The following is a 12,056-nucleotide window of genomic DNA, read 5'->3' on the forward strand; positions in this document are numbered from 1 at the left end:
CTTGTCTCAGGTCAGAAACAACTATGGGACGCAGTTTTATACTAGAGAAGGTTGAAAAACACGTCGCTTCTTGTAACTACTTTGCATGTGCTAAAGCACTAGAACTATAATTAGAACAGCAGCGACAAACAGTTTGGAAGTAGAAGACTCAGACATGGTTATTATCACACAGTCGTCCTTTATACCAGCAGAATGTTGCGTATGCTGAGTTAAACATCTAATTTCTTTACGCCTGCAGGGCTTCTGTGAGGACTCATTCCAGGTTGAATCTTGAGTAAAACTGAATGACAACCATAGCTGAAAATAGGGAACTAAATTGATGTCACACAGTGTGCACAGTCTACCAATAACATTTAGATTTCTGCAGCACATATTCAAGTACCTCTGTTTATATTCTGTTTTTTTGGAGGAGTGCGGGGAGAGGGGCGGGGGGGTTTCTGGATGTTTTAGTAAGAGACAGCACCTGCAAGAGTGCTCCACTTATTTATACAGGCCACTTTACACAGACCCATTTTTATATGATTTAGGATCCCTCAACCAACAGCTGTTTTTGGTGCGAGTCTTTGCAGTACCATCAGAGAATGCACAGTTTCAGCAGAGCGCAATTGCTCATGTAATTATACTTTTACGATATATTACAAAAGCAACAGTGGTCACAAACAGACAAGACAGCCTCATTTCCTTTGGGCAGGCTCTTGGTGTCGCTGAACACTAAAACACATTATGTGCTGCTGAATGGTTGCTTTTGTGCCAACGGCATTTTGTTGAATCTCAAAACAATAAGTACAAAAGCAGACAAGAGCGCTGGTTTACATCGGCAACGCAACATTTAGCGCATGACTGCCTCACAGAAGCATTTACGTCCATTAGTCTTTTTCCACATTATGTTACAGCAAACAAGTTTCATTGCCTTGATTAACTTTATACAAAAGACGAGCAGTTTGTGCACGAGGAAAAGGATAGTTTACAAAATTTGGTTAAAAATAGAAATCAGAGGAAATGTGGGGTGCGTTTGAATCTGCTTCTCCCCAAAGCACTATTTTGTTCAACTGAACGTCTCGGGATGCGTCAGCCATGTTCATTTTTATCTTTGGAAGTCAGCTAAGACCGAGTAGAGAAGGTGTTTGAACAGCAATTTCCAAGGCATGCCACATATTCTCAGTTAAACTTAGTTGTGGAAACTGAACAGGCCAATCAAATGTATACAAGAATGCTTTGACTTAAACCCTTTTGCAGACACCAATGAAATTTCTTCAAAGACTGCAATCCATTTAATTCCATCCAGTTTCCCTGTTCCTCCCGAAGAAAAGCATCCCTACAGCTTCATGTTTCTAGTTAGATCAAATCGAATTAGATCATCTTCCACATGGATGCTCTTCACCCTGTCTGACTTGAGGCAAATCACAAAAGTGACCTCTTTTAAAATGAACGCCTTTCTCCTTGTGAAATCTGCCAATTAGTAGCCAGGAATTCCCTTAGGTGTGCTGGAGTAGAGAGGAGGCAGATCATTTTTATTTTAGCAAAACATAATTATGTGCTGCTCTACCACTTTTGTAGTTGTAATGCAAGAAAAATATGTATAAAAAGTAATACATTTGTGCATAAAAAATGAAAACAAAAGACAAGTATACTTTAAAATAAACTTTGTGATTTTATTGTTTTATACTTAATCTTACACATCATACAATCCTAACTCTTAAAAGAAAAGAAAAAAAAAAAAGTTATCCGGTGGTGTCTCTGGGGGATTGGAGTGCGAAGGGACAAGAACTATATCTCTGAACAAAACTTTAATCTGAAATCTCCACAATTCATCTTTAAAGACAGTGATCAAAAAATAACCTTAATCTGCATTTACACCTGTGGTGAAGCGGAACTTAAACCAGTCATAAGATATAGATTTATCAATCAAACCTCCTGTATGATGAAGACATTTATTATGAACAGTGATGTTAACATTGAATTGAAGACAGCAGAACATAATCAAAACACAGGAAAAAAAAAGAAAAAGAAAAGAAGCTAATGTACTGATGGAATCTAGATTATGTAGGAATGCTAACCCTAGTTGCTGGTGCCAAATCACAGTCTAAAACGATGTTAGTGGTTCAACTGACACTTGCGTAAAAATGACAACTGGATATCCATTCTCTCCCTGAAACAGTCAAAATAAAATCCAAATAGTCTGTTAAATTGACATCATAACATGTGTGAAATATTGTGGTTTACATTCAAACTGCTCGTAATTATTAGAAAAAGCCTGTTTACAGGGTCGGGTTACTGATATGAGCAGTCATTAATAAGCACAAACCATGGAACCTCCCTCCCCCATGATTTACGCAGCCGAACAATCTTTTTACAAGTCATCTGTAAAGCAAAACTAAATGTTCTGCATCAAACAATATTTGAAAGTCTGGGAATTATGTTTAAATGTATATGGATGCACCAGCTATAAGTCTTCGTAAAGCGAGACTGTTATTTGTCTCGTCATCACCCAAGATTCACCCCATCGGGATTTCAATTTTCCACTAGATGCAAAACGGCAGGAGAAATTAATCACAGTCAGGGTTTATAGACGCTCAGCCTATCTCAGGTAAATGGGCTCGGTATTGGCATGCCAAGTCCTCACCCCAGCAGCCATTCAGACATGTCCATCACCAACACAGAGACTTCAACTGGAATTCAAATCGAGGAGTTAAAGCGGAAACTCATCTCAGAAGAAAAGCTTCACATCGATCACAATCTGCATTGGGTTCTTTTCGGGGAAAAAAACAAAACAATATAATCATTTAAAAAAAAAAAAAAGAAGGGAAAAAAAACACCTTGCAGTTTCCTTTCAGCTTTTCTATAAATACTTAATGAGCAAGATCAAGCGACGTTTACGGGGAAAGCTTAAATAATGAAAACCTGAAACCTCAACTGCTACCTGAACGACACGGGGGCCTTTTAAAACTTTTAATATCAGTAACGGGATAAAAGCGTGGGTCGGAATACAGAGTAAGGGATGTTAAATGCGTAAGGAGGCGTTTTTTTTTTTGTTTGTTTGTTTTTATTTTAAACATTATGATTGTAAAAAATAGAAGATGCATGGCTTGGTGAAGATACAAGTAGCGGGTGGCTTACAGAAAACACAAAATTTTACATGTTATAATTGTACATTAAATGGGGTAATAAATTGGTAAAATTGTCAGTGCCAGTAAGGGCACTTTTTTTTGGGATAATTATGAAAAGCACTTTAATACACATAGTACTATTCTTCACCTCAATCCATCACCTTAGTTACCTGGCAATAATCTACATAAAGATTATACTATATGAATTGGAGCCATATGTTATTTACATTTGGAAAAAAAAGAAAAAAAAAAAAAACAAACAAACTGTTGAGTCCTGATAACTTCAGCCCCAAAGGTTTCAGCCATGCATTGTGCTACTGCTGAGTGCGGCCTTTTTTCAGACTACAGCTCCGACATTTCCAACTATGCAGTCAACTTGCAGCGCTGCGCTTTATGTCCCAACTGCACACATGCATCAGATCAGATCTTTCTGAAAACAAGCTAGCCAGAAGCGATCTTTGCATAAGGACTCGTCAGAATCAAAAAAAGAAAGAAAAAAAAAAAAAAAAAAAAAAGAAAGCACAGCACGGCGACAATCTTTGCTGTAGCTGAGCAGAACATGTTTTTGTGTAGCTTAACCGTGACCCAGGTCAGTTTTCATTCAGCATGTGTCAGTGGTCTGCTGGTGGTTAGAGAAACATGGAGCCTAACTGACTCCAAAAACAAAAAAGCACAAAAAAAAAAAAAAAAAAAAAGGTTTTCAAGGAAAACCTCATATAATACACCTCATCACTAAAACAAGGCTTTTTATTTCTCTGAGCCTGCTCTATAGCTCAGATATGAACTTCAAATGACCAAAATGCTGAACAAAACCAAGTAGGGTTGGCACATAGTTTGTGCTCTGCAGTTGATATCCATTGTTGTGCTTTATTTCAATGGGAAAAAAAAAGTGAGAAAAAGGCAATCTTAATGCGCAGATTGCAGCAAAACTGCACTCCAATCCATATGAGAGGTTGTATATTATTTTACTTTCATGGTTATAGAGTAAGGATGGAATTAATTAAATAAAACTGCAAAGTGCAAATCCTAACAATCTGCTGACACATGCCGCCAATCCTCCAGCACATACCAAACAATATAAAATAAATAGAATGCAATCACACAATTCAAGCTAACTAGAATATATTAATATAGATCTTCTGAAGTCATACACTCATTAAAACAGGAAAAAAAATAAAATAAAAAATCAGGATTCAATCACTCGGTTAAGTCAAGGTTTTCCGTCAGCTCTGACCTTTCCCTCCCCAATCAATAGCTGTTCATGTACCCAGTATCCATGCATGTCAACGTAAAGAAATAAATGTCTAAAAAAAAAAAAAAAAAAAAAAAAAATGCTGAGCCTTTGGACTTCAACATGTGGTGATCCAAAGGGTGAGAGCTAAAGAGGGGGGGGGGGGGAAAGCAATTTCAAAATTAAGGTTACAGAAATTTTAAAGTCTAAGACAAAAAATATTCCAAAGCCCTTAAAAAGGTCCGACACATGATTTCTTTTTGTTTCTCCTTTTGAACTAACACCTTCTGAATAAGATGGTTTCATTATCCAGGCTGTGGCACATTCCCAAACTCCTTATACCCATTTTATTTCAATGACCCACAGGGATTGTACAAATAAAAATGACTAACACGATCCCTCTAAGCTGAGAAACAAAAAAGGCCTAAAATGTAGATCCCCTCCCTCCCCATGGCAAAACAAATGTCCGTCAAGCCCCTACTTTACTCTCTCCCCAACTCTTAAGCAGATGTATGCAAACACACACACACGCGCGCACACACACTTTCATACAAGCCCAAAACACAGACACTCAGATTTAGCTGCAGTCACTAGCAGAGAGAGAGCGAGAGAAAGAGAGGGAGGGAAACACTAGTAAGGGACGTGTCTTGACTTTTTGCTGCGACCACGTCGCCCCACCCCGCCCGCCTTCAACTACCTCGAACAAATGAAGCCACGATGTCGGGTGTTTTTCATCCAAGTTGCCATTGTTCAAATTCACAAAGTCTTAGAGACTTTTATTGCACTTAGTCCTCATAACTTCTGAATTTTTTCAGCCACCACGATGGGGTTCTCCTTGCGTATGCGTGCAGCCGCTGCACTCCGGTAATCATACGGACAGTCGTGTTTGTCAGAGTAGCGATGGATGGCACAGAACAGGTTGCCACAGCGACAGTCAAAGCCTGATTTAAAAAGAGAGAGAGGAAAATTGTTTAAACCGTTAGCATAAAGAAATATAAATACACACAAACTGATGCTTTGGGGTTTTCTGGACTTAATAAAATGCTATGCAAGTACAGGCCACTTCCAAACAGCTCTGCTTTACGTGGATTGTTGCACTGAACTCTGAACCGCAGTGAAAAGTTCAACTACAGTTAACTACAGTTTGTTTTTAAAGTACTTTCATATAGATCTTTCAGACAGCAAATGTTTTTCCATTAATAGGAAATTTAGCTTGATTGGCAGCTCAAGAATCCCTTTTTCAGTGCACAAGTTGTTGCATGTCGAAGACAACTCAAAGTGATTAATAAGTGCTAAGATTTGACGTAAGAGGAAGTACTAAAATGGAAGAAGGCCTTTTAGAAAAACAATTTCCTGCTACCAATCTACTGTTCATTCAGACCGAGGACAGACTTCAGATAAGAGGAAGGAATGCAGAAAATTTGTTCAGATGTTTTCAACATCAACACTGGAAGATGTTGGCAGCGTTTTAGAAATGCTGAGCGCTGCAGTGTGAATTTACAATTCCTAAGGGTTACACGCTGAGAACACCAATCGTCCTAATTGTGTCAATAAAGAATAGTAAAGACAATATTGCATAATAGGATTCTACAGTCAAAGTTTTGTCATTTCAAGCAGAGAAAAAAGACCCTTTCAAAGATCTTGCTAAAATCAGTAATCTGCACAGTAGCAAAACAAAGCACCAAAATATGCACCAGTTAAAACTGGTTTGAACACTACAAATCCCTCTGACAAATGAACATCTCAACATCAAATGCAACTTTCTGCACATCAACAGCTTTTGTGCTTTTAATATAACAAACAAGTTTCATCAGAAAATATGTTGAAATTTATTGATCTTGACTGTAAATGTTAATGTGAGATGAAGATGGCACTAAAATAAATACAATATCCAGGATGCAGAGGAGTTGAACGTTACCTGGGACATTTATAGCAGGGGACTCTGATCTCAAAAGTTTGATGCGTTGCTAAGCAACGTATCAAACACTTCACATTTTTACAATATTGGTTGCATGCTGTGTGGTCGACTGCGAGGACATTGGAGGCATTTCCTCCTTTAACTGTGATTAAAGTTTTAAACACTTTTCAACTGTCCCTAGTTTCATCTTTTTTGTGTGAAATATAAATATATTTTGAGTGTTTCTGGCGTGAAACCATCTTACATATTTTCTAAAGCAAAATATGGAGCGCGTACAATACAAACATCCAATCAGAGCCAGAAGGAGGGTCTTAGTGCTGTGAATCATCACCCTTGTGTATGTGCTGCTCACAAACCCCACGTGTCCTGCTGTGCTGTTCACCACAACAGAGCTGGTAGAAGTTGGATCACAGATTTTATCTCCAATCTTCTACATGGTTAGAGAGATAACGCAAGAATCTCTAGCAACAAAATATAAATATATGATAACACTGAAGAAAAGCAATTTCCATAAAGAAAATGACAAAGTATATGTTGCATTAATACCAATTTCGAGGAGTCTACCAAGTGTGGGGTTTAAAGTAAAGATTTGCAGCAATCCTTGGCCACAAGTTGCAAACTTATTGAGCCCAGCATCAAGGCAGAGCTTAATAATTACCCCGAAAGTGTGGAAACTGCTTTCCCTACTTACCAGTAAGGCCCACTTTCTTCCGGCAAGAAAAGCAGCGGTTCTTTTTCTTGTTCTTATCAGGGGTTTGGTCACCTTCAGAAGATGCTTGCGCATCATCAGTCACAGGTTCTGATGTTAGAAGGAAAACAGCACATGCTTAGATGAGGGAGAACCCCTCAGTCGTTTTTCAAAAGAGGCAAGCCAAAAAAGAAATCCATGAAATTCAAGACAGACAGTTGTGTGTCACAGTTACAAGTCAGGAAATGGTTAAGAGGAAAATCGCCACATATTCAAGCCTGCTCTTATCTAAGGTTTCAATTAACTGGAGCTATTACAAGCAAGGCAGGATGAGGATCCAAGTTTATCCTGTTAGCATACAGTACGGGTCTGCAACCTGCGGCTCGTTGAATTCTGTGCAGTGGCTCTTGTAAAACCAAATAAGATGTTTTGTAATCATAAAGACAACTAGAAAGGGTGGCTATTTTCAGTTTTTTTATGTTTTTGGCATTGAATATTTACAAGAGAAGACCATAGATTGTACGAGGCTTTAAACAGTGATGTAATGTTTCCTAGCATCCAACTATGTGCTTTAAATTTTGGGTGGGTTACCCATCTTTCACAATGTTATGGAAAGGGTTCACTTAGCTGACTTTATTACACAAAATTTAGTTGTTTTTTTTGCACATTTATTTTACCAAAGACTGAATACTAGAATAATAAAGCAGTGCATAAATTAAGAGACATGTTTTTCCCATTTACACCACTATAAGGACTTTTCTTGGAAACCCTTTATGTGATGCTCACCTGCGCTATTGGATGTGCCCTCCTCCTCGTCTTCCTCCTCCTCCGCTTCCTCGACCACTGCTCGATCGGAGTCTACGGCCCCCGAGTCTGGGGAGATGCTCATAGCCGTCATCTGTTGAGTTACTGGGCTCGGAGAGCTGGGACTATCACCACAAAACAGGGGCACAGTTTGAAATTAGACAGATCAAATAGTCAAAAAAGATTTATGGAGAAAGAGTATCTATGAAAGGGAGCAGAAAGATGAGACAGATAAGACAGAAAAATGAGGATAAAATGAAAACCAGAGTAAAGCTGCAATTAAAGTTCCTTGCACGAAATCTGATAAGGGCACAATCGTAAAGTTATACATCACGTGTCAAACTCAAGGCCTGTGGGGCAAATGCTAGTACATCTCAAAAAATTTTAATATTAGCAAAAGTGGAATGTTTCTTTCCAGTCGTCTCAGACAGTGAAACAGTTATTTCAGGCATTTCAAGCTTTTATTTTTTTTGGCATTTTAATGATCATGACTGATGGTAAACCATCACAGACCGAAAATATTACACTGGACCTCTAAGCAACATGGAGTCTGTGCCTCTCCACTCATCCTCCAGACCCTGGGACCTCGATTTCAAAATAAAATGCAGAATTTATTTCAACTTGGAAACAGGACTGTGGACCGTTGCGCAACAGTCCAGTTTGCTTTCTCTTCAGTCCAGGTGAGAGACGCCTCTGACGACGTCAATGGTTCAAGAGTGGCTTGACATGCAAATGTGCAAGAAATTGTGCCACATTCTAACTTAGTGAGACATATTAGTATTTCTGTAGCCCTTTAGAAATTGGAGACCCACAGAAATAGAACTTCAAGATAATGGTTGTTTGATGAAATATTATTTTGTATAGGGACATATCATAGCACTGTGAATAGAAAACAAATATTAGAAGTGTAACTCAAATGCAGAAAAAGCTATAATTATTGTAACAGTTTGTAATTTGGTGGTTTTATCTATGCATTCTGTCACATCTGTCCCATAGAGGACATTCATGGTCTTGATGTGGTCTGACATGAAAATGAGTGACACCCTCAATACACCAACCAAACAAAGACAACATATATTTTCCCTACGCTGTAACTATTTAGATACGTGCAAGCTACAAGTTGACAACAGAAGGACAAAATTAATCCAAATGTATCACTCAACCAATCTAAATACTGCTTAAATTTGATTTTCATAAGTAAGCCCGCTACTAAAAACTTTTGGAAAGGCTGAAGAACTAATGTGACCACATGTTTTGAAAAAAAAAAAAAAAAAAAAAAAAAAAGAAAAATGTGTAAAGAAGCAAGTATGTGAGGGGGAAAAAAAAGACAATTTTCCAAGATTAGAGACATAAATTTACAGCAATAAAATTAAGATCCTCTGACATTATGAAGCCAGAAATTGGCCAAAAAGATTTGTTAGGTTTACTGAGGTCAAACATTTGTGACATCATCTAAGACTGAAGTGGCAAATTAAAGAAGTGCACATCTGGATATTTTCCAAAGTGTAAATAGTACATCCAGGATCCAGCATCCTGTATCAAACGACACGTCCCAGGTGCAGAATCACCATGAGCGCCTCGAACGGGATACGGATAGTCAGGAAAGCTGCAGCATGGCTGTGTCGACTCTGCACCCGAGAGATATTCCGATACCGGAAAAGAGCTTAGATGTCCCACTTACGCTCTGGAAAATATCCAGATGCACAACTCCAATTTTTCCCCACTGCAATCCCAGGACTTCTGTCATGTTTTGTTGCAAATGTCTGACTTTATAATCTCATTAAACTTTTGAGTTTTCCTCTGATCAATTCAAGATATTTTTCTTTCTCGCAAATTTCTTAGTTTAAACATTGTACATTTTTGCCTTTAATCAAGGGGAAATTATTGCTATTTCTTGTAAATGTAGAACTTTTGATAGAGAATATCCAAACCTTTTCTTGTAAATCCGAGAAATTGATCAAGAAATTTCTGAGTTTTTGGCAGAAATTTAGTCATTCGTGGTCGCATTATTTTTTATTTGATCTACAAAGGCCCTAATACTCTGTCGCACATTACTTTATAAAGAGTAGAATTAAAAAAAAAAAAAGGTAGAATATTCTAATCAATAACCAACTCAAATATGCTGTTTTTTTTAAAACACACTTCTTCTCAACCTTCAGGCCAACATTGTTTTACTAATTTTTATGCCTACAAAAAGGCTTGCCATCCCATGTTGTATTGGTAATCAAAGGAACAGATATTGGGGCCATGATAAATGAGACAGATTTTATACATGTAAAAGAGAGAAATGGTCCAGGAGCTTGTCAGCATACCTGGTTGTTTGTTCCTCAGCTTGGGTTCCTGCTGCTTCTGTACTAAGCTCTGAGTTTGTGTCTTCCACGGTTACACTCGCCGATGTTGGTGATCCTGACGGTGATGTAGCAGCTGTGTGGAAAGAAAAGTGTGACAACAGAGAACTTACAGAGAGATTTTTTTTCTTATTTCAAGTGTCTTGATAAAGAAAACACACTGTCTTGGTCAAAGAAGATCAATTGTAAGTTGAGTTCAGGTTAAACAGCACATGACAATGTCACTCTGTTGCTTTCTTATGCCACGGTGTAGGCAGCTGTTCTCCAACCCCTTTTAGCAAATTCAGGAGCTCTGAAGCTCCTGAAAGCAAACCATATCAGACTGAAGCCAGTTGTTGGCAGGTTTTCTGTCCTACCTTTCTCTCCGGGAGGGCTGGTTCGTCCCCCTCCCTGTTGTCTCTGCAGGTGTTCCTTGTAGCAGACAGAGCACATGCCATTGGTGCGGGGGTTACCATAGAAACCACATCCCATAGTGCAAAGCATTGGCACTTGCGTCTGATTGGTCTCCTGAGCCATGCTCTGACAGAGGGGGAAGGGGGGTGGGAGAGGATATTCCTGAAAATGTGGGAAAATCAGTTAGTCAAAATTGTCCAGCGGTTCCCATCTAACCAGATGAGATTTTTTTCCATTTTTCAGCTAAAAGAGCTTGGAGATTGGCATTGTGGCATGAGAACAGAGCTGAAGCAAATTCAGGGTTTTAGATGACTGCGGTCCAATATCATTTTGGAATGTTAAATTTCATAAAAGTTAGCAGAACAGATTTATAAGTTCAGCAAACACCAATAACTGAGTGACAAAGTCCAGTTCACTCTTTACGGTATCAAAGAACAATAAAGCAAAATCTGAATCCAAACCAAGTTTTAAAAAGAAAGCAAGCAACAACAGTAACATTTTCAGATCAGGTGACAAATATAATAAAAGTAAAACAGAGCTACGTTTTCACGTATTAAGGCAAAGCCTGAAAATGTGCTTATCCTATTAAGCTGAGGATTTATCAGGAAAGAACCAGAAAGGATCAACAAACAAAAGCTACAAAAGAGTCGTTCACCGCTGCCGTTTAAAGGGGGAGCGACGGTATGCGAAAACAGCAGCTAGCTGATGGATTACACTTTCTTCCGCCGCAAAGCAAGATGTAGATCAGGAAAAAAGTTGCCATAAAAGGAACAACACCGAAAGACATGGCAACTACGAAACCAACTCAAAAACATACCCCAAACTCTTACATAACAAAATATTCGGCAAATATGAAGGGAAGATTGCTTAAAATTAAGCTAAGCAACTTCCCACTGACAGGCTGTGGTAGAAAACAACAGCCGTCCAGTGCTGGCATAGCTCAAAGCAAACAGTAACATTAGCAAACAGCCGCGACGGCCGTTTTATCTGTCTGACACTACATACCAACGCGAAAAGAAGAACAAAACTTACACGTTTACCTTTCGTTACAAAGGAACTCACACAGATAAAAACTAATGTATCCCTGGTAACAAACAACAATCAAATCCGGGTTGTTTTTAATCGAATAAACTCTAGCTTTAGCTGGCTAACGTTAGCCGCGCTACTAGCATAGTCAACCTAAACGAGTGCGCTTCCCGACACTCTTCTGGCGAGTTTAAAATTGGTAATACGCAGCGAGACAGTCCTATGCCTTTCTAGGATAAAGACAGTACCTGAAATCCAAGGTACCGGAGGCTGTCAACGACCTTGAGCTTTAGATTTGAACAAGTTGTGTCCCCAGCAGAACGCGCGGCCTCCTACCCAGGGCGCGTTCCCGACATTCGAAACAGGGACCATGACGTCATCCTCATCGATTCAGATCATAAGAACCAACAGAAACCACAAGATTGTGGACGGAGGCTATTAAAACTGACTAAGGGATGGATTTAGAAAAAGTAGAACTACAGCAACATATTTTCTTCAAGTAAAAAATTATTTTAAAAAACAGTAAAAAGATTTAAAAAGT

At 38.7% G+C, this 12,056-nt stretch overlaps 1 protein-coding gene across 1 annotated transcript; it reads right to left on the reverse strand.

Annotated features, from left to right (window-relative positions):
* Positions 1 to 1,628: 1,628 nt before the first annotated feature.
* On the reverse strand, positions 1,629 to 11,901 carry LOC106910904 (AN1-type zinc finger protein 5). Its single transcript, XM_014977610.2, has 6 exons — positions 11,764 to 11,901; positions 10,453 to 10,651; positions 10,061 to 10,172; positions 7,731 to 7,873; positions 6,948 to 7,055; positions 1,629 to 5,279 (listed from the first exon to the last, which is right to left on the reverse strand). Exons 2-6 carry the CDS (start codon positions 10,610 to 10,612, stop codon positions 5,131 to 5,133), a joined length of 672 nt encoding a protein of 223 aa, XP_014833096.2. The 5' UTR covers positions 10,613 to 10,651; positions 11,764 to 11,901; the 3' UTR covers positions 1,629 to 5,130.
* Positions 11,902 to 12,056: the final 155 nt, after the last annotated feature.

This window comes from Poecilia mexicana, unplaced genomic scaffold (assembly GCF_051168715.1).
Source record: "Poecilia mexicana isolate PSO_F unplaced genomic scaffold, ASM5116871v1 scaffold_4, whole genome shotgun sequence".
NCBI classification, from domain to species: Eukaryota; Metazoa; Chordata; class Actinopteri; order Cyprinodontiformes; family Poeciliidae; genus Poecilia; species Poecilia mexicana.

Bases quoted from the DNA above. Each gene is read 5' to 3' on its own strand.
- LOC106910904 (XM_014977610.2), bottom strand. From the start codon at position 10,612: ATGGCTCAGGAGACCAATCAGACGCAAGTGCCAATGCTTTGCACTATG. The intron at 10,173-10,452 runs GTAGGACAGAAA...CTTTCCACACAG, and splicing joins CAGCCCTCCCGGAGAGAAAG to CTGCTACATCACCGTCAGGA. The intron at 7,874-10,060 runs GTATGCTGACAA...TTGTGGTGATAG, and splicing joins GCTGAGGAACAAACAACCAG to TCCCAGCTCTCCGAGCCCAG.